This window comes from Leptinotarsa decemlineata, unplaced genomic scaffold (genome assembly GCF_025532065.1).
Source record: "Leptinotarsa decemlineata unplaced genomic scaffold, Ldec_3_MD MMD2_tig00026340_RagTag_RagTag, whole genome shotgun sequence".
In the NCBI taxonomy this organism is placed as follows: domain Eukaryota; kingdom Metazoa; phylum Arthropoda; class Insecta; order Coleoptera; family Chrysomelidae; genus Leptinotarsa; species Leptinotarsa decemlineata.
The window spans coordinates 10,337,488-10,361,513 of NW_027412694.1; the positions used below are offsets into that span (position 1 = coordinate 10,337,488).

The following is a 24,026-nucleotide window of genomic DNA, read 5'->3' on the forward strand; positions in this document are numbered from 1 at the left end:
AATAATTTTTAATTCAAGATAAAGTAGTGGCGTAGTATTTTTTTCGCCAAAAATATACATTTCAAAACTCGTACGTACGCCACTGGCAGAGAAAATTAAGAAAATTGTACATCAGAAAATGCGCCTTGAGGCATGGAACATATGTACCAAATATGCCAAAGATGTCTACAAAATTATCTCAGTTGTTATTAAAAAACTGATTATTTTTGAAAACTTTGCCACCCTGTATCTCAAAAGTTAAGGCGTTTAGGACATACGTCCATAGGACGTTTTTTCCTTAAAATGGGTCTAAGAATTACCTCCTTAAATATTAGCATGTGTTTAAGGAACACCCTGTATAAGATCATGTAATACCATTTTTTCTTTTGTTTTTTTTTTATATTTCATGTTTTTTTATTGTTCCACCAAACCAAACCCCCCCCCCCGAAATTTTTTTCTGTCTATGGCCTTGCATGTGAGAATGGTTTCAAAGAAAAAATGAAAAAATTAATAGTACAAATTATGTGATCTGAATTCGCACTAATTTCCTACCCGAAGGTAAAAATAGAGGACATACAAGTAATTCCAAGAATCATTCGGAGATCGTAAAATCTATTTACTCCTCTCACTTAAGTGCTTCCTGCAGATGTTTTTTATTTGAACATCATTATATTATTATTGAGTTTCATTAATTCCGAAGAAAGTGAGCCACTAACACAAGAGTTCAAACACTGGTGTCAACAAGATCATTTTAGAATCATTGACGAAATTACAAAAAATTAAATCTTAACTGTTTAATTGATAGGTGCTTGAACTTTGTCGGCGAAAGTTAAGTCACGAACTTTGATAATAATTGTTCTTGTCAGTTTTGATATGCTTGAAACAGCAATCTTTGATATAAATCTCGAACTGTTCATGATTAATGGGCGTAAATATGATATCTGTCTGTTTGAATCTGTTTTTCTGTTAATCAGCAGTCTCCCCCATACGAACAACTCTCAGAAGTTGAGAAACTTGTGCGAGCTAAGGACTAACGAGGTCTTACCTTTTACCGTGGGATTCCTAACACGAAATCATTGCAAATCACACAAATAAATAACTGACATTCATGGTGGCACAAAATCATACATTTTTTTAACTTTCCCTCGTATTTTCAACAGGGAAATGGCACATCCCATAATATTCTTTCAATATTTCTTGAGATACTCCAGAGTCGATAATAGTATCTATCACGGAAAAGAAAAATTGTTTTACTATAAGTATATAGGAAATAACGGGTTTTCAGTCAAAGTCACATTCAAAAAACAAACAAACCTACTCTATTTCTACAATTCGTGAAACTTTCGTCCTGATATTGAGAGTTCTTCGGGACGCTGAACATGAGAACAGAACAGAAAAGTAATCTTAAAATTAGTACAATACTTATGTATTGTATACTTCAATACAATTGTATTGAAATAATGTACTTCAAACCTAAAAATAACAACAAAAGATAGTACAAAATATGATAATGATGTCAAACCTTCGAACATATATGACATGATTCCCATTTTTTTAGGAAGTAAAGTAGAGGAAGTAAAAAAATATTTCTTTTCAGTTTTTTCTAAACATGTGAGAAACAAAGAAAAGAAGAAACTAATTACTTTCAAATCAAACTCTTTATCGCAAATTTGTGTAGATCATGCATAGAAGTTACTTTCAGATACAAACTGGAAAAAAAGGCCCCACAAACAACTACTTTCACACAAACATTGAATTACACGAAAGAAATAATACTTTCGAAACAATTACTTTCATATAAACATTGAATTATACAAAAAAAATACTTTTATCTATTCAGTTCATACTTCAAATATTTGTTATGGAATTGAATCAGATATGGTCCATAGAAACACTTACATGGAACACAGCCATCCTTAATGGTGGACTTCGAAGTTTCGGAGTAAGTCACTTGTTTTATAACCTCATCAGCACCATTCTGGATAATATTATAAGATAAAGCACTGATTTCATTCCTTACATATCTTATACATATCGCGGATGAGATTATTCTACTCATGTAACGATGACATTACGTCATTCATACTCTTATTGAGGTAGCACTTTATTTCCAACAGGTGTACACCCAATTACAGGAAAATATAATGATAAAAATAAATTCAAATTCGCATATTACATACTCAATTGAGAAATTAAAAATTATACAAATAATATAAATGAAATATAATTAGATTCAATTGACATATTATGAATGAATTAGCCTTCACAATGTTGACATAAAACAATTGAAAATTATATAAAAAAAACTATAAATGAAAGGTTCTATGACAGGTACAATCCTTGATAAAGTTCAAAGAGTTTCCACTAATTTCACACATGTTTTCTCGTATCTTGAGTTGAGGCGTGGTACATAAAAATTTATTTTTTGTAGGAGCGGAGCACAGGAGATGTTATTATTGGTTAAATTATGTAGAAATGTGACCGTAATAGGACTCTACGTGTATTCAGTGATATAATAAAAAATTGGTTCAAAAGGATAATTGTTAATTCCTATTTAGGGGTAAATACCTGTAATACGAAAAGACAAAACTTTTTTTGGGCAGCTTCAATTTGCTGTATGTGAGAATTATAAATGGGATACCAGACCATCGCCCCATATTCTAGTTTTGACCTCACATAAGCATAAAATAGCGTGATTATCACCTTTATATCTCTGAATTCTCTGGTGTTCCTCATTATGAAGCCCAACATTCAACTAAAGGACGAAACAGCTTGGTCTTCATACCCATTGAAAGAAATAAAAAAATTAAATCTTCTACCCCACCTTTTGCAAGGTGAACCCCTTTTTTGGTTTCTGGAAACTGGACTATTTTGTTTCACACAAAGACCAAGCTGTTTCGTCTGCTAGTCGCTAGTCCTTTGGGAACTGGACTAAAAGTGAATTTCTGATCAAAATTAATGCCAAGGTCTTTCATTTCATTTAAATTGAAAGGGATATATTTTTAGAAGAGGCTGCTTTTTGGGAAATTGTTATTGTGGCACGGTATATGACAGAATTTTATTGAGCTGGTTAATGAATAAACATATTTTAACAGATTTTCAGCAGAAAAATTTTTCACAAAAGCATGTAAGCATGTGAACAACTAACGCAACATTCTCTTGAAACATACAAATCACACATCAAGTTCAATAAAAAAAAAGTTTTACATTCAGAAAGAAACACGTTCAGGTTTTTTCTCGAAATGGTGGAAATCAATAGTAACCCAAATTGAATGGACAAAATATAGACATTGATCATTTAGGTATAATTTACACTTATTAGGATGTTTCAAAAGTTTCGTCTATTTCAATGTCATGTATTTTTTCAAGCACAAAACACAAGCACTACAAAAAAATCATCAAGGCGCTCTCAGAGCGGTGCCTGTGCGAAAGTAGCGATTCACAATGGATTTGAATCGCTGGAGATTAAATCCATTAGGAAAAACGTTCTCAGGATATTTATTCCACATGAACGCAGTTCTTCAGATGAAAGAGTTCTTAAACAGTGAAGTTCGAAGTGTACTGAGTTGAACCTCAAAACGATGAGCAGCCACAGTCCGTCGCGTATTTTTGATATGTACCGCTCTTCGTGGAAATCAAATGTGCCAAGTCACTTGAACACTGCCCGTGAAAGTATCTATAGAAGAGAGACAAATCGCCAACCTTTCTTTGATGTTCCAGGCTATCAAGGTTGCACGTAATATTCGTGTCTCCAATCAGGTGGATGACTCTTTTCTGGATGAAATCCAGCAACTTCAGGGTATGTTTGGGGGCAGAGCTCCATACATGAGAACAATACTCCAAAGAAGGTCTGATCTGAGCTTTATAAAGCATCAAAAGTTGCTGTGTTTTTGTAGCTCCATATCTCAATAAATATGCATTCTACTGCGTCGTGGGATATACTGATCAATAGAGGATTTTGTACTCTATGCATTGATGCTGTACTTTTTTTCAATCTAATTTTTTTTGTCTCTTCTCAGTTTATGTGTTGTCGTTGAGCGATTTTTTTCTACGAATTGAAATTGAACCAAAGCGCCACCGAAACAGCCCGAAACATCAACTAGACATTTGGCAATGATAGAGTGAACGCACTGTTCGATGTTGCTTCGTGGAATTTCGTTTTGGAGATGAGCCCCGAAGTGGCAGACTTTTAGTAATCCAGGACCAGAATTAGATGATCCTGGAGAACACTTACCCATCAAAATGGTTTAAAACTCATTGGAAATGTAAAAAAGATCGAAAAGTGGGTGCCCCACGATCGACAGATATTGTCACGTTTCGAGGTCTGCTCTTCTTTGCTTTCGCTCAAACAAAATGATCCTTTTTGGATCAGATCGTCACGTTTGATGAAAATAGGATCCTCTACGACAACAGGACAGTCGTGGGATACTGAAAAGTCATTCAGGTGAATGGCTTTTCAGTGTGAGGAAATCGACGAATTGTACCAAAAATTGCTTCAACAGGAGCCGGCAGTGGTCAAGAGAAGAGGTCCGATCTTACTCCACGCGACACTTGTCCGAACATTTCGAAAATCACCGTCCGAACATTGTACGAATTGAGCGTCGAAGTTTGCCTCACCCACCATATTCCCCAGACCTCTCGCCAACCGACTACCATCTTTTCAAACACTTCGATAACTTTCTCATCGGTAGAACCTTCACCAATCGGAACCAATCTAAAACGAACACTTTTTTTACACTGACGGGATTAATCGACTTAGGTTACGTTGGCAAACATGTAGTGCTTCAAATGGCGCTTATTTGGTTGAATTGAAAAAGTATCCACTGAGATATTACAGTTCATAGTAGATTCATAAAAACGGACAAAATCCAAACTTTTGAAACAACCTAGTATCTACTGTAAAAAGATCAGCTTCATTGATCCATATTGAATGAAATAAAACCACGTAGTGTGAAACAATCGATCAAAAAATTATGACAAAAATCTTTTTTTTACTTCAATTCACTCTTTTCATTACAGGTAACGGTGACAATAACAATCATAATGGCAATTATGCTCAATATGATATTTTGTGCAATAATTTCTAAGAATTATTCGGCATAAAGTACATTTTCCTACAGAAATCGTAATATTGAGATGAAATAGAGTACCTACGTTTGTTTATTTGAAGCTGCGTTTGACGGAAAACGCGTTTCCTTTCTTCTGCATGATAACTTAAGCCGTTAATCCCAAAACTAAAAAAACATGCAAATTAAAAAAGTTCCAATCAGTTACTTAATTCACAAAATTGATGATTACGACAAATTACTGAATAATTATACTCGGCAATAGTTTTGCAGCGCGTAAAATCAACTTCTTCATGAACAAACTCCGTTAAACACATACCGAGCCTGATGCGTAAATTTGGTTCACACGAAAACTTCGCACTTACGGAGGCGAGGTTCCGTTACAACCTTGGTATGAACTGTAGTTTTGCATAGACCTTTTTTTATAGAGGCGAGGTTCCGATGCAACCCTTTTTGGACTAATGTTTGGTTAGTTTCGAAGTACTTGGGTCCTTCTTTTATAATTACTTCGAAATTTATCATAGTTTCTATACTGTCACGTTTTTGCCCGTGGGTTGACCAATAATTGACTACACTGAATAATCAAATTTAACTTAAATTCAGTTTAAATACAACAAACACTTCAACTATTATTTGAATGTCTATCGCCTTACTAAATCGCGTACTGCACTGTAACGTCCACTGGACTGTATCGATATGCTCGCATCTAGCGTTTAAATATCGTAATCGAAGACCGTAGAAATTTCGCCGAAGTCTGTCGAAGTCGGTAGCATTATTCTCCCTACTTCTGGAGCTGCAGAAGTGCATTCGCGCGCTCCTAGCTATGTCACTTTTGGTTTATGGTTACCAGTGGCAGCCGGCGTTATTTTCTTTCGGGCATGATTTACAACAATACATATCTATTCAAAAATCAGATCATTTTATCCATATAAAAGTCTATATTTATTTTTTTTTGTTTCAGGACCTCGAATTCCACGGCGTAATGCGTTTCTACTTTCAAGATTCCGGTCAGAAGGTAGCTACCAAGTGCATCCGTGTGGCGTCTGATGCTACTGTCGAAGACGTCATCGGTACCCTAGTAGAAAAATTCCGTCCGGACATGCGGATGCTTTCGGTGCCTTCTTATGCCCTTTACGAATTGCACGAAGGATGTCCTGAACGGAAAATGTCGCCGGATGAGAAACCGCTGCTGGTTCAGCTCAATTGGCACGTGGACGACAGAGAGGGGCGGTTTTTGTTGAAAAACGTTGACGACAAGACGGTGAGTGTCATGTGGTTTATTAGATGTGTTATATGCACCTACCTACCAGTATTTATGTAAAGTTAGCCATAAATTAAATTTTGAGATAATGAAATTAATGCATGAATACTTTATTTTAAAGTGAAATTGACAGATGAAACTTTCAAGATGGAGACTGGGCGCCATCTGGAAAAAAAATTTAATGGACACATCATTTTGAAGCTCCTGACGAATACTTCACAACCCTAGAATATGAAGTCAGTATCTTCACCTACTACAAAATGGCGGAACATTTAATAATTTCCTGAAGACAAACACATTAATATCGATATTTCTAGAAATATTCCTTTTTATCTGCCATATGGCAATTCCAACAGCCCGATAAGGTTTGTTTATAAAAACGACAAAAAATGTCAGTACGACAATGAACATCATGGTTCAGTTATAATATTCTCATTTAGTTTTCGGTTTTACTAGTAGAAAGGTACCACGTCAACAATCTCTAAAATGGCCAAATTCTCCTCCAATGGAAGACAAAATTGAAGCTATTTTTATTTCGATATGGATATTGAATTCCAACAATATGGAACACCACCACATTACTTAAGACAAGTAAGGAATTATTTGGATACTATTTTTCCGGTCGTTGGATTGGCCATCGAGGTCTTACAAAATGGCCTGCCCGCTCGCCAAATTTGACATCTTTGGACTTTTTTATGGGGCTATTTGAAGCAAAAAGTGTACGAACCTGAACCTGTTTCAATATTGGATATAGGGCAGAGAATAATGAACATTTGTATAGATATTGACGTTACTGTGTTTGAAAATGTTCGGCGTGAAATATCAGATAGGCTATTCATATGTTAAGAAGTTCAAGGCAACCATTTTGAGCATCTTCTGAAGTGACCTTAAGCTTATTACTCCATATTATGTAGTTAAATGTCAATGTTTAGAAGTTATTATTGGCAATTATTAGAAGTTCCGCCATTTTGTAGTAGGTGAAGATATTGACTTCATATTCTAGGGTTGTGAAGTATTCGTCAGGATCTTCAAAATGATGTGTCACAAGACCTCCCTTTCCATTTAATTTTTTTTCCCAGATGGCGCCCAGTCGCCCTTTCGAAAGTTTCATCCGTCAATTTTACTTCAAAATAAAGTATTCATGCATTAATTTCATTATCCCAAATTTCAATATCCCAAATTTCAATTTTTTGAGTTGATTCGTTCGAAAAATAAAACGGGAGGGGACATTAAATAAATAAAAGCGCTGTATAATGTTTGGAGCGTTTGAAGGCCGAAACTGCGGAAAAATGACCCCATTTACAAAAATTAAGTGCTGCTTCATCAAGACAATGCACAGTGTCACAAATAAATGAAAACGATAACAAAATAGCATGAAATGGGTCTCGAATGGCTCCCGCATATGCCATATGCTCACCAGTAAGAAATTTCGCTCGAATGAAGAGGTTATTGCTGAAACTGAGGCCTTTTTTGAGGCAAAAGATAAATCTTTCTACAAAAGTACCGATTGTTCATATGCGTAATCATTAAAAGTTTTCTCTGACGATTATGAATACAAACAAGGCACATTTTCTGATATGATCGAAGAAAATCTTCACACTAGTATGATACAAAGGAGATAACTCAAATTTCAATAAATGGGAATAAGAAATGGGATATAAAATTGTTTCACTTTGTAAATATCATGAGGTGGTAAACTCGACAAGAAAATTGAAAAATCACAGACCATGAAAGGCGTTAGGTTAGATTAGGTTAGGTCCAAAGTGAGTGGGTCTATTCGACCCTCTAGCGCAGCCCGCAAGGGTTTATTGTGGCTCACACCTATTCACACTCGGCCAAATAAACCCAGCTTCTCAACGAAGCCGATTAGTTTGTATGGTGAGTGGTCTTTCAGGTCAGATGGTAAGAGTTCGGCTCTGCCAAACTCTGAAAACCTAATTCGGTCCCCAGCGGGGCAGGCACAAAGTATATGGTCTGCTGTTTCATCGTAGTCGTATAGTCATCTCCTCTGTAGACTGAGCGTCAGAAAGAATTTTTAAGTTTACTCTGTCCATGAAAGTCTCACGAGTAGCTAGGAAAGAAGATCAATCACGGCAGAGCCCCGCATTACCGTGACAAGGCGATGCCTCGACGAGAGGGCGTCCGGTATTTTGAAGGTTCCGTAGTGACAGCTGATAGACTCAGCGTCATTCATTCTCTCGGCACGGATACACACATCTTGGTGTTAAGCCATCGTTGGGATGCCATTCAATTAGGGAATAACAGAACCACAAGTGATTCTGTCATTCCCGTATCCAACGGGGCTACGCGGAAGCAGGCATCCGATGGCCGGTTTGCTCAATCTCCACATCCCAAGCCAATGCACTCGCCAAGAACAGCATGCACAGTGGTTCAGGCAGTGAAAAATGAACAAAGACAGCCAACCGCCATGAAAGGCGTACTGGGTTGGAAAATTCTATCAACACAATACAGAAATCAAACAAGTTGAAAGGGGTATATTTTTAGGAGAGATTAATTTTTGGGAAAGGAAGGTTTTGGCTTTATACTTCTCCATCTTTATACAGAAAATATAAGAACTTTCCAAAGGAAGGAAAACAATCCATTTCAAAATGAACTCTTTACAAACATGTGTAAATCATGCTAAAAATGAACTTTCAGTTACAAGCTGAAAGAAAAAGTCCTCTTGATGCAACTACTTTTATATAAAATTTGAATCACACGAATGAAAAAGTACTTTCTAATAAACTACTCTTATTTGAAGGTGATTGACAATGTTTCGTGATGAATTTCACTAGTTCGGACTTCCATTGTCTACTATATAAATTGATTTGAAATCCCTGAAACAAGTAAATAAGAATAATTAAAAAAGAATAGTTGAAAATAACAATTATATTAAGCAACAATAAACCTGAAATGAAATGATAGTGAAATAACCTACAAGTAAAAATATAATAATTGAATAAATAAAAATTAAAGGAATGCAAAAAAGAAAATAATAAAAATAAAGTGTAGAGATTCCAAGTCACGTTAGTTCACGACGTTTCGATTGTTGGTATCTACAATCGTCTTCGGGTGATGACTGGACTGATTCCTTCGAGAGATGACTATTTTATAGGTCGTTGAAATACTTTCACTTTCTCTACTTTCCATTTTCCGCTTCACTGATTCCGTGAGGGATGACCGTTTTGGCGGGAGTTGGTCATTTTTCGTTTGATGATGGGTTTCCATATGTTTCGTATATCTACGCTGGCCTGGCTGAAAACGTTGTTGGACAACATGTATGCGGCTTCCTTAAATTTTCTCCTGAACCAATGTTCCTCTCTGTGCAAGATCTCAGCTTGGGACCACTCGATGTTGTGTTGATGGGTCCAAACATGGTCTGCTATTCCTGATTTGCTGGTTTCTCCTCGCTGTGTATGCTTCTTGTGCTCGGCAATGCGAACATTCAATGGCCTCTTAGTTTCACCAATATAGGATTTTCCGCACTCACAGGGTATCCGGTAAATGCAATTCTTGGAATCGCAGTCCGCGTTTGGGGTCCTGGTTTTCGTGAGGCTGCTACGGATAGTGTTACCGGATCTGAAACAGGTTCTAATGTTGTACTTGGAACCAATTCTTCTTATCCTCTCCGATAATCCTCTGATGTAGGGAAGTGCAAGCACTGGTTGTGACGGCTTCTCTTCCTTGCGAGGCTCCTGCTGTCTTTCAGCCAAAGTCTTTTCTACCATCGCTTTGGAGTATCCATTCCGCTGAAGATCATTTTTGATGATGTCTAGTTCCTTCTCGAGACCTTCCTTTGTATTACAGAGCCCAAAAGCACGGTCTAATAGAGTCTTGATGATTCCTCTTTTTGTCGATTGATGGTGGTTGGATTCGTGGTTCAGATACTGTCCCGTATGAGTGGGTTTTCGGTATACAGATGTTTCCCACTTAGTGTCGGTCCTCTTCACCAAAACGTCTAAGAATGGCAATTCATTGTGGATTTCCTTCTCCATTGTGAAAGTGATGGAAGGTCTCAAGCTGTTGAAGGTGTCGTCAACATATCTCAACCAGACTCGAGGTTTCTTGTGGGCTTCTTCAATGGCCAGAGTTTCAAACCACTCCATATATATGTTGGCTATGACTGGTGAAAGTGGCGATCCCATTGGCAGTCCCTCATCTTGTGTAAAGAATTCGTCCTTCAGTTGGAAATAACAGTTTCGTACACAGCATCCTAGTAATTCCATAATTACTTCTATAGGTAGATTCGTTCTCTCTTTGACTTGTAGGTTATTTCACTATCATTTCATTTCAGGTTTATTGTTGCTTAATATATAATTGTTATTTTCAACTATTCTTTTTTAATTATTCTTTGTTACTTGTTTCTGGGATTTCAAATCATTTTATATAGTAGACAATGGAAGTCCGAACTAGTGAAATTTAAACTACTCTTATGTGAACATTGAATTATACAAAAATACGTTGTGCTATTTAGTTTGTTCTCCTCAGCTCTACCTCAGGGTCGTCGTTCGTTGGGGGCGACAACTGGTTAACAGAAAAAGTTTTTCATCCGGTAAACTGAAAAATTCAAATCAAAATACTAGCTACACTTTCTCGAAATTCTAAATGCGAAATTATCGAGACTTTCTGTATTTAGGATTACAGAAATAAAAAAAACATTTTGAGCTCACTTCATTTTCCTTTCTGACTACCTATATTTTCGACTTTATACACGATTTAAGGGTTAAGCCTTTACGAATAAGTTGACAGAACCAAATCAAAATCTTAGTAATTTCAGGTTCATTTTAGGCTTCCTTTCCACTTCATTGAACAATTGCTTGTTCCTTATTGAAGTGAATATGAAACAGATGATTCCGTCAAGCAAAGACGTTGAAAATGGAAATTACTTCTTTCATTCTCCAAATGATATGAATCAAAACAAATCGGAAATTTCGAGTCCTTCTATTCCCGCCTGTTTCATGTTTATCAAATCAGTGAGTTCTATTCCAATACTAGTTCAAAGTGAGGCTAACGGAACACGCTAAAAATGTGGCCTATACAAATACATTTCAAGTGGTTCATAAATTGGTGAACCATATTTAGACTAAGTTATTGAAACGAATGTTCTTCAAAAAATTTATGATATTCTTCATCTAAAAATAAGGCAATGCAGCGCAAGCTACCAGGAGACTTCTTGTATTGTGGAACGTGATATCATTTGTTTCTATATTATACCGGAAATTCGAAAAAAATTAGTCAACCCACCATTTTCCATAGAAATACCTTGCCTTGAAGGTCTTGACTTTTGAAATTCACCTATAAGGTCATATTTTCGTTAATCTCAGTTCAGTTCCCTTTTTTAATCAAAGAAACTGCGTTCCGCTTATCCCGGCGCATAAGCCAAATAATCAACTTTTATAGGAAATTTGTTTATTTCTTTGGTCATTTTTCTTGAATAAAAATCCCACTTGTTTCTCACAGATCATGTATTTTCCTATAGCAAAAAGAATTTCAAAAATCGGTTAAGAAGCTTTTCAGTTTATGCATTATATCCTTATTAGATTAATTTTCTAGGATACCATTTATTTTTTCAGGTTGGTTCAATGGGTTCGATAGATTCGAATGCGAGCTTCCGACGAAAATTGTCGAAACGAGAGAAAAAGCAACTGAAGAAACAGGAAAAAATGTCAAGGATAAAATTAGAGAACGGCGATAATCAAGATCAAGATGGCGTAGCTGAAAAGTTGTATACCGGTATATATAAACGAATACGTATTTATTTGATATCGTCGATTTAATTCGATCACTTTCCTTTTTCTTGCATTTCGTTATGTTTAAATAATGAAACGTTATTGTTACAGAATTACCCGAAACTTCGTTTACTAGATCGATATCTAATCCTGAGGCAGTTATGAGGAGAAGAAGGCAGCAGAAATTGGAGAAGAAATTGCAACAATTCCGATCAAAAGATGGTGGACCAGATACAGGTGAGGGTTGATACGATCTCTTACTTTATTTTTCTAAATGAACCGATGATAATACTTACTGCCACATGCATCAATAAACTATACAGTCACCACATTTTTATCTAATTTCTATCGCGGGTTAATTTTTCAAAGTGTTGCTTTGTTAAAAAATTTAGACTTCTTTATGATACACATACCATTGATAGATGATAGTGTCGTAAATTAAAGAATTAACTGTCTTAAACAAATTTATTTCCAACAATATTTTAATAATCACAAACTAATTTATTTACAACACTTAACAACTACTAACGCCTAATTTATTTCCATTTGAATTTCTTGTTTAGCCGCTCGATTAACTTTCTGAACTGCCCTCTTGGGTCGGGAAGGCGGGCTTATATCGGTAAAGGTCCTTTCCGGAATTCTTAGTTGGACTATATGCACTTTGTGAGACGTGCTGTTGAATATCCTAATCGTTTTTACCTGACACTCCTATAATCGCCGCCTCCACGAAACCGTCACTTTTTTAAATCCTGACAGAGTTGCAAAACCTGGTTCTTTTAAAAGACGCCAAGTTAAGGATGCAGTTTCGAATTGAACAGAAGGATATCTTAGAACTAGTACTATAAAGATCGCTCTTGAGTCACCATATTGTCTGAAAAATATTGTTGTCTAATCTACTTGCCCCTGCCATGTTCAAAGAGTGCAAACACTTCCCCGTGAATTTCCTCCGCGGATTAACTTATATCAGATGAATCTCCAGAAACTGTTTGGATGTCAAATTCTCTTTACGGATGAAACTAAATTTTCATGAAATGTCGTGCGTCGTTTCTTTCTGAGAAAAATCTTCCCTTCATAGAAGAAGAAGTGTATTTTCTTGAAGACATTCTATTAATTTTAAGAAATGGAATGTATGTTATAGTCCGAGGATATCTATCGGGTCTCGGGTCTTTCATTAAGCACTTCCAATCTTTAAATTTGTATAAAACCTTCAATAAAATGATGGATGTAGCCTCTCTTTATCTCTCTCTCTCTCTCTCTCTCGGTGGAGCGCATCCGAAACGTTCAATTTTCCATGAATGGCGTGATGGCTTGTGATTTTGAGGACCGTTTTGATTTGTGGCTTATTCTCATACCCACTTCGACTTACGAAAATCCAAGGAGGAAAAGTCTAAGGGGGTGAAATCGCACGATCTCGGTGGCAAGTTTATATCACCTCCACGTGGGATGACCATGCCCTCAAATCGCTCGTGCAGAATATCAAAAATGGCATGAGCTGTGTGACAGCTGGTGTCCAGACCATCCAAATCAGGCCAAGAGAAGTTGGTAATCATATATAGTGCTCGTCGTTGAGAGTGACGGCCTGGCTAACGTAGTTCTCGACAAAATATAGACTGATGACGCCGCCAGCACAAAATCCACACCAGACAGTGACTTTTTCGGAGCGCATTTAATGGTATTGGATCTCATGTGGATTAGTATTGACCTAAATTCGACTATTTTCTTTGTTCACGTACTCATTCATCCAGAAATGAACCTTATCGAAAATTAGGATCTGTTGCCAACTACTCCAGAACCCATTCAGCGAACACACGTCGTTGTCTATAGTCGTTTACCATCAGTTCCTTGAAAAGCTTGGAGCCCTGTTGCGAACCAAAAAACTGTACACACCTGCAACTTTTGATGCTTTATAAACCTCAGATCAGACCTCCTTCTTTGGAGTATTTTTCTCATGTATTGTGCTCTGCTCCTATATAATAAGCATACCCTGAAGCTGCTGGATTCCACTCAGAAAAAAGTCGTTCGCCTGATTGGAGCCACGAACATCACTTGCAACCATGATAGTCTGGAACATCGAAGGAAGGTTGAAAATTTGTCCCTGCTTTATAGATATTTTCACGGAAGGTGTTGAAGTGACTTGGCACTTTTGATTTCACCAAGAGCGATACATATCAAAAATACTTGACGGACCCCATTTTAATAAATAGGATATTGTATAACAAGTGAGAAAAACGACGAGTGCCGGTGGAAGTCATCTTGATTTTAGTCAGGTTGGAGCCTGGCTCCCTTACCCTTTGAACTGATGTTTGCCAGAAGGACAAACGGGTCATGACTGATGTGGGTGTTAATGGTATTGCGGCATGAGTGTCCTCAGACATCAGTACCGCCCTTCACGGTGTACCCCTGGGGTGAATTTGATGAAAACGTTGTTCATCTTTCAACGGAAGATATAGAGGCCTCATTCGACAGAGTGTCGGGGCCTTTTATATCGGGAGGGGTCGTCTACAATATAATCCATAGCTTCCCTGACTAATGGGTTTTCATGAGTTTCTGCACCATCGAAAACTCTCTGATTTCTCGACTGAATGGACTGCCGAATGGAAGGCAGTTGCAAATCTCTGCGGATGACTTCATTCCGCACGAACCAAGGAGCATTCACAATCATCCTTATTAGCTTGTTTTGCAATACTTCCAAAATGGTGATATTAGATTTCGCCGCTTGTCCTCAGACGCCTGAAGCATACATGATGACAGGCTTGAACATCGTATTATAAATGGTGATTTTGTTTTTAAGACTCATTTTTTATTTTCTGTTGATCAGAGGGTACAGACGTGCTATCCGACCCTCGATCTTTGATTTGACGCACGTTATGTGCGGGTTCCAAGTGAGCCTACGGTCTATTAGAAGGCCAAGGTACTTTACCCGCGCTTGCCAGTTAATCTCCCTTCCAGAGATTCTCACTTTTCTGGCCGGAGAAGATTTTAGTCTTCCCATGGTTATTACCTGAGTCTTATCCGGGTTCACTCGGATCTTCCAGTTAAGGTACCAGCGCTCGAGGTCGTCCAATGCACGTTGCATATAGACGACGCTGAGCTCCCGACCCATGGAAGATGAGAGGAGAGCCGTGTCATCGGCGTACAGAGATATCTTCACACACTCGGGCCTCGGAAGGTCACTGGTGTAAAGTGAGAACAACGTCGGAGAGAGCACGGCCCCCTGTGGCACTCCAGCAAGAATCTCTCTGTTATCAGACAGAGATCCCTCTACTCTAACCTGAAATGTCCTGTCCTTCAGGAAGGACCCGATCCACCGGACGAGGCCCCGAGGCAGGTTGAACGCATTTAATTTGTGCAGAAGACCTTCGTGCCAAACACGGTCGAAGGCCTTCGAGATGTCTAATAGAACAATGTGCACTTTTTTGTTGATGTTTAACTCGCAAATGGTGTTTTCGGTCCTCAACTTCTTCGTTGAGCCTTTGGAGAACAACTCTTTCAGCCAGCTTAGCCGCCGAAGAGAGTAGACTGATCGGGCGGTAGTTCTGTGGGAACAGCGGCTTCTGACCCTATTTTGGGATCATAACGACGACTGCATGCTTCCACCTACTGGGGAAGTGTCTGAGTGCTAACGAACTATTAATTATGTTCAGTAAGCATTCAACACAGTTGTCCGGGAGCCTCTTCAACAACTTGTTAGATATTGAGTCGACCCCCGGTGCTTTCTTAGCCTTTGCGGCCCTGATATATTCCTTCAGCTCTTTCACTGAAGCTGGACGAATGTCGTCATCGTCATCTTCCCCGAGGAGTCGGTGAACCCGGTCTTCCAACAGCATATCGCGATCGATGTCGTCGTCGTCGTCAACGTTAAGCTGAAACTGACGTTCAGGCTAACGCTTTGTCGGCGGGGCAGTAGCATACTCCGCGCTCTCCGTGAATTGGTGAGAGAGCAGTCTTCTTCGTCTTGAGCCTGCGAGTGACTCACCAAAGATCGTCACTCCCAGGTTCAAAGGATTCCCAAAGATCTTCCCACCTTTCGTTTCGATGATCATTGATGGTCTGCTTAACTTGGTTGGCCATCCTATTTGCCGCAATTTTATCCCCTGGGAAAAGGGCTCTCGTATCAAGGCTTTGATACGAGGGGGAAACTAATAGCTCCTCAGCGGACACTCCTCCCTGGAGGTGGCCTCTCGAAACGCATCATTTACGGAAAGCTCGAAACGCTCGACTGCCGCGTCGAGTTCGTCAGGAGAGTCGAGTACCTCAGGAGGGGCGCGCATCTCTTCGAGTTGGGCTGTGAACGAGTGCCGCAAATCAAGCGAGTGAGAAATATGCCATTTTCTCACGCATTGTACACTGTACTTTTTCTACGGTTGCGTTGGTTTCATGTATTGAAAATTAAAATACATATATAATAATACTTGTATGTCATTAACTCATTTTTATATTTTATTTAAAATAGTAGTTAACAGTTATATTTGAACAATTTTGTAAAGTAATTCCTGGTAGGTCGTTTTGTTTCAACATGTTTTCGGTAATTGAAATATTAGCTGCGGTCGAAGATGATGGGGAAACGTACTGAGCTTCCACAGCATTGTCAGGTATTCTCGGGCATTGTTGTGTTCAGGCCGAGAATACCTTGTGGTAGGTATTCTCGGGTGCAGGTTCTAATGGCGCTGGAGGCTGAATAGATTCTACTATACTTTTTGAAATTTTCATTTTGTTGGCTATGGAGTTGTCGATATCAGATTCAGCAACATTGCTGGATTTCCAACCCCCATGGCGTTTTAAAGTTATTAGATCTGCCCCTGCATTACCTGAAATAGTCGCAGATGACCTTCGGAAACAGTGTTGGGTAATTGCAAAAATTTCGTTATTTCTTTCGCCATGGTGCCAAATTTATTTGTCCCCACAGGCTGTTTCGTACATTTGCTTTTTTTGTAATTAAAAAAAAGTTGTTTCATTTGTGCATGGACGTAGCTTCACATATTTTATGTAAATTTGGTATAATTCTCCTGTGACTGAAATTTCTAGGAAACTTTGTTTTAGTATCGGGTAATTATATTAAAAGGACCGAATTAAGATCTTCCATATCATCAATTTTAAATTTTCGAAGTTCATCACAACGACATGCCCCTGTAAGGCCAATAGCTAAAGCAACCTGAAATCAAAACCAAATATTCATTTTTTGATAACAATTTAAAAAATTTCAATTCATACCTTTATCAGCAAATACTTTTCTTCTGAAGTTGATGTTTTTGACTGTTTTGGAGCATAATTTTCAGATTTGCGAAAAATGCACGTAGTTTTACGTATTTTGATATATCAACACAGTTTTTAGTAATCAAAATACTCCTCAGCATCGAGTTCTGAGACCATAATGTTGATGATTTCAATCTTTTTGACAACTCTTCAAAATAAAATAACAATGTATTTTCGGAAAAAGAATTTACCTAGCTTTCATTTTCCAATCCATAGATTTTCTGTAAGCGATTTCATATTTGCTTCTCAACTCATATTGCTTTCTGAACAATTTCTGGAGGTGTATTTTCCAACTCTAAATCTTCGTGTTCCATTATATTCAATATTTAATAAATCTGAACTGTTTATACTATAACAATCAACAATAAAACTATTTTCATTGGGTAAGTTGATAGCAATAATTATGCAGTGCTTCGGTTTTGTTATGGAAACGCCGACAATGAGCTACTTGGATATTGCACGCGAATCGTCGGCGTAGCGTTGTCAACATGGAGAACATGTCATATCAATCTGATATGTAACAATTCATGACTGACTTGGGTTATCGTGATAACAGTGAGAAATTATTTCTCACTGTAATGGCGGATATTTCTCACGTAGTGAGAAATCTTTCGCTTTGAACGTATGAAAGCGATAAGAGAAGTGGCACATTGTATAGCATCTGTAGAAAAACGGAATGATTTACTAGATGTTTAATAAGGAAAATTCTTGGGACATTTAAAACGAATACGCGTTTCAGAAACAAGACAAACGGCAGCGTTTATTATGGTTGAATGTTGCCATTTTCAACAACTGTTATGAGGAAATTATTAATTCGAATTGTTTTTGTAGCTTCCCGGTAAACACTCTATTTGTGAAATTTCGGACATATGAGACGTGAGACATCGGTGAATAGATGATAATAGTTCTGAACAATTACGCTCATTACGAGATGATCAAATGATTTATGAATTATGTTTACATGATCGTCACCTCAATGACATTCGTTACGACATGATGATGTCATATACGGTGCTGCATATCTTCAATGTCACCCCCCTTTCACTTTTTGAACGGGTCAACTCAAAAAATAGAAATTTGGGATAATGAAATTAATGCATGAATACTTTATTTTGAAGTGAAATTGACAGATGAAACTTTCAAGAGGGCGACTGGGCGCCATCTCAAAAAATAATAAACGGAAAGGGGGGTCTTGTGACACATCTTTTTGAGGCTCCTGACAAATGCGTTTCAACCCTAGAATATGAAGTCAATATCTTCAACTACTACAAAATGGCGGAACTTTTAATAATTTCGTGTATACATTGACATTTAACTATATAATATGAGGTAATAAGCTTGAGGTCAGTTCAGAAGATGCTCGAAATGGTAGCCTTGAATTTCTTGTCATATGAACAGCCTATCCGATGTTTCACGTCGTACATTTTCGAAAGTCAATAACGCCAATATCTCTGCAAATACTTAATATTCTCTGCCGTATATCCAATTTCGAAGCAGGTTCAGTTTCGTACATCTTTTGCTTCAAATAGCCCCATAAAAAGTCCAAAGCTTTCAAATCTGGTGAGCAGGCTGGCCATTCTGTAGGACCTCGACGGCCAATCCAATGACCAGAAAAGTAGTATCCAAATAGTTTCTTACTTGTCTGGAGTAATTTGGTGGTGCTCCATCTTGTTGGAATACAATATTCATATCGTATTCATTAGGATTCACTTCGACGATTTCAGTGACGAGAGGGTCAACAGTAGTTTCTAGCATATTCAAATACAGTTCCCCTGTCGACAATTTTGTCTGTGACCATTGCCGTTTAAAAAATGAACATTCGTCACTAAAACAAATATTGTGGAGATAGGTAGGATGTCTTGCAATGGTTTCCGTCATGATTTCGCAGAATTCTGTTCTTCGATCAGGGTCATCTTCGGTTAATTGGTGTACCATTTTAATTTTGTATGGATGATACCTATTCCTCTTCAAAAGTCTCCACACAGTAGAGAAGGAGACACCTCACAAACATTCGCGACGGAATAAGTAGACTGTTCAAGATTTACTACCATCTCACCAATTATTTGCACTTGATGGTCTTCCGGAATGGACGGATGACCTGGGGGGCTTTTTGTTATGTACACTACCGGGAGTTGTGAATTTGGATACAAGTTCCCTTAAATATTTTCTACAAATAGGACGATTCGGAAAACGTTCATTAAAAATCCTTTAAGTCTCGTGAAAGTTACGCGTCGCAGCGTAAATAGAAATCGCTTCAATTTTTTCTTCCAATGGACGAGAATTGAAAACATTTTAGAGATTATTGAGGTGGAACCTTTCTACTAGTAAAACCAAAAACTTAATGAGAATATTCTAACTAAACAATGGTGTTCATTGTCGTACTGACATTTTTTGTCGTTTTCATATACAAAAAATAACTTAACAAACCTTATCGGGTTGTTGGAATTGCCATATGGCAGATAAAAAGGAATATTTCTAGAAATATTGATATTAATGTGTTTGTCTTCAGGAAATTATTAAATGTTCCGCCATTGTGTAGTAGGTGAAGATATTGACTTCATATTCTAGGCTTGTGAAGTGTTCGTCAGGAGCTTCAAAATGATGTGTCACAAGACTCCCCTTTTCCATTTAATTTTTTTTTCCAGTCAAGATGGCGACTGGGCGCCATCTTACATCCTTATAAAAAGTGGTGCTAGTTAGAACTATTACAGACATTACCTACATTAAAATAGTTTTCTCAAATGAACCAAGTGGCTTTTGTCGATGAATCTTTGGGGTCAGGTTGTTCTGGTTCAATTATCTTCCGTTTATTACATTCACACGATAATTCCTGAAGCCTTTCTGATGTATACAGGATGATTCGATAATTTTCTTACTGGTAGAACCTTCGCCAATCAGGGTCACGCAATGACGAACTTCGTCGACTTCATCGAATCCCGAGCACGCAATTTTCATGCTGACGGTATTGATCGACTTGTGTTACGTTGTCAATCGGTGCTGAATACAACTATCTTACAAATATGTTTAAACCAGTTTTTTCTTTGTTTTATTGAACACAGGAATAAACTTGACTTGAAAGTTCTGAACTCTCCTTTGCATTTCGGGTGAATATCAAATTTGAAGAAAGAACCAACAAACCTGCTAATGATCTTTTATAATAGTTAACTTTATTGTCATTCCCTGAAGCCCGGAGGATTTTCCATTTATGTAACTAATCCTTTTCTTCCATAATGTATGAAAATTAAGAAAAAATCATGGCAAGTAGTGTTTGTTGAAGGTGATAACGATTTCATTACTCTGTTCTAATTGCTACAGTTTCGCAGTTTTATCTGTTCACCGACCAGGTCGACTTAATTAAAAGTTTTTCATTCAATTAATTATTCACATCTAATCTTTTCTCTAATTAACAATGTTTTTAAAGTCAGATCAAACAGTTACACAGCTTCCTTTGTTTCGACTTTCCTTTTCTGTTGCACATAAACCAGGAAACATACTAAAGAGCAATATAAAAATTCAATGAAACTCATTTGTAAATATATAATTCAACTGTGAAATAACAGGTGTAATATTTCATTTAAATTGGTAAGTAGTTTAAAGTGTACCCTTCATAAGTGCTTATGTATAGTATGCTGTAGATCTTTGAAATATTGAACGAAAGTAATTTTTCATCGAAGAGCAAACTTTTCAGTTCACCCCAATAAATTACTGCTCAAATTGGAAGTATTTTTCACAAAGGAAAATATCTATTCATCGATAACTTATCGTATTCAGTGATTATGCCTAACTCAAGCGCATACCAAAAAGTGTCATATCAGAACTGCCTCGAGAATTAAAAAGAACTCTGGCACAAGTGTATTATATCTGAGGGAGTTTCAGCTCTAAAGATCCATCAACTTGCGCTTCTGAAGTCACGGAAGTAATTCTATCATCCATGGATGCATATATCCCCTTTTCAATGAAACGACCTTTTAACGGGAAACCTTGGTTCGACAAAAATTGCAAGCAAGCTGTCGCCTCCAAAAATCTCGCCTATCGACAGTGGCGCAAAAATCCCAGTGCCGGAAACCGAACTAGGTTTGCTAATGCTCGCAACAGCTGCAAACTTAGGGTAAATGAAAGCAAAGACAATCAGATAATTGGGGATAAACTGCTTACCAATCGCAACGGGTCTAGTCTAGATCCTTCTGGTTGGTAGCTAAAGCTGCTAATCAACACTTTACAAAATCCACAATTTTACCACTAACACAAGCGGATGGTTGAATTGCAACAACAGCCATAGAAAAAGCAAATCTACTAGCTGAACCATTTGCGTTTCACTCCACAGTCGATTTTCTGGAAAAGGTACCACCCACTATGCCCATACTAGAATCCATAATGCCGGAAATTACTTTTCGACAACGTCTATTCAGGCGAATTTTGAAACAGCTCAATATCAACAAGGAATCTGGTTCTGATGAAGTGCCAGTCATCGTACCTAAAAAGTGCTCAAATGCACTCGCACCAGTATTTTGCAGATTTTTCAACCTGTCTTACAAGAAAGCGGTTTTTCCTTCTTGTTGTAAAATTGCTCGCGTACAGCTTATTCCCAAAAAGGGCAGGAAAACTCTTTCAAATAACTATAGACCAATCGCTTTGCTAGCAATGTAAACCACCATATCCTCAAATATTTGGAAGGCTTCAACAGCTTAAGCGATCATCAATATGACTTTCGGGAACAACAGGCGACCTTCTATCGTATGTCACCCATATTTGGAATAACGCCATCGAGAAACATGGAGAGTCAAGAGCTGTTGCGCTTGATATTTCTAAGGCCTTTGACCGTGTGTGGCATGATGGTTTGCTGGCCAAACTTCGATGCTATGGCTTTTCGGATTACTTTTGTGTATGGCTCTTCAGCTTCCTGAATGAACGTTCCATGCAAGTGGCTGTCGATGGATATCTCTTTCACCATCAACGCCGGTGTTCTCCAGGGATCCATACTGTCTCCAACCCTCGTTTTATTGTATATTAACGACATTGGAAAAAAACAAGAATTCAATATATTGCTTTGCTGACGACAGCACACTTGCCTTGTTATTACATTTGGATTCCAGGACATCGGCTGCCAATGCACATCTTCACCGGCAGCAGGAGGTTGTATGTTTTAATGAAGACTAGAAGTAATTTTGAATTGGGGTGAAATTAACCAGGTTCAATTCAATGCTACAAAAACCCAGGCATCGATTTTCTCCAAAAAGGTAAATGTTTCCGAACCGGATATAATGACTTGTCAGACAATTCCGCCTTCTGCTTCGATAAGTTTGTTAGGGGTTAAAATGAACACCAATATGTCTTGGCACAATCATGTTGCTGGAATTGCAAAGGCTGTTTCTCAAAAGTTTGGCACACTGTTTCGAACCTGAAAACTGTACACCCATCGGCAGCTTTTGATGCTTTATAAAGTTCAGATCAGACCTTTTTTGGAGTATTGTTCTCATGTATGGATCTCCGCCCCAAACATACCCTGAAACTGCTGGATTCCATCCAGAAAAGAGCCATCCACCTGATTGGAGACGCGAACATCACTTGCAACCTTGATAGTCTGGATCATCGGAGAAAGATTGGAGATTTGTCTTTCATGGGAATTATTCAAGTGAATCGGCACATTAGATTTCACCAAGAGCGGTACATATCAGAAATTCGCAACGGACTATGGCTGCTCATCGTCTTGAGGTTCAACTCAGTGCACCTGAACTTCACTGTTCAAGAATTCTTTCATTTGGTGAACGGCGTTTATGAGGAATAAAGTTCCCTAGAAAGTTTTTCCAAATAGATTTAATCTCCAGCGATTCAAATCCAATGTGAATAATTACTTTCGTACAGGCACCGCTCTGAGAGCGCCTTAAGTATATTCCTGTAGTGTTTGTGTTTTGTCTTGAGAAAAAAAGGGAGACTACTTTGAAGGGTCAGAATATAAATTGAAGAATAAATGATTTTTTGAACAGATCTTGTATTTCGTATTTGCACATTTTTGTAATCAGTGGAATTCCTGTAACTATCAGAATATTTTTTCCAGGTGGAACTCTCAAAATTTACGGAGAAGCCCTATGTAAAGATGTCCCTTATAAAACTCTTCTGTTGTCGGTACGCGATTGCGCAGGAGCCGTGGTACGAGAAATGCTCGACAAATATGGTCTAACAAAAACAGATCCGTCCCAATGGTGCCTTGTCCAGGTTACTCAGCAACCTGGATGTCCAGATACAGAGTATGTTTTAGATGACGATGAATGCCCTTTGAGTATTTTGATGACGTCACCAAATACTGGTAAGTCCTTATTTTTCCAGCATTTTAATGAATATTCTTCTTGTTGCAACTTTGGAAGTTGATGTAGTAAATAACTGAAAATTCACATGATTTTCGATGGGATGAATTTGCTTTCAAAATTTGTGGGATCAAGTCCCAAGAGAAATTGTGAAAAACGGGATCGGTGTTCAATAAGAAAAATTCATTAAACATAAACTCTTCAGCAGCTTTTAATGTTTTCAGCTTGATTGAATCTTATTAATGGTGGACTGCTCCCATTATACCAACAAGAAAGTGACATTACTAACATGTCTAGAGACCTAAAGACTATTCTCGGCCCAGAGAATTAAAAAATGTTCCTTCTGTATAAAATACAAATGTTAACGAAACTGTGAAATGATACTGTATTCCGTTAATTACCAATAACCAATTTGATAAATGTCTATATGTGTACA

At 37.7% G+C, this 24,026-nt stretch overlaps 1 protein-coding gene across 2 annotated transcripts in view; it reads left to right on the forward strand.

Annotated features, from left to right (window-relative positions):
- cno (adherens junction formation factor afadin) overlaps nt 1-24,026 on the forward strand; it is a 354,944-nt gene that overhangs the window by 126,054 nt on the left and 204,864 nt on the right. For both annotated transcript variants that reach the window (XM_074183524.1, XM_074183525.1), the window contains exons 3-6: nt 6,007-6,306; nt 11,880-12,039; nt 12,147-12,272; nt 23,344-23,592. In XM_074183524.1, the coding sequence (XP_074039625.1) occupies nt 6,007-6,306; nt 11,880-12,039; nt 12,147-12,272; nt 23,344-23,592 (835 nt within the window). The remainder of the gene's footprint in view (nt 1-6,006; nt 6,307-11,879; nt 12,040-12,146; nt 12,273-23,343; nt 23,593-24,026) is intronic.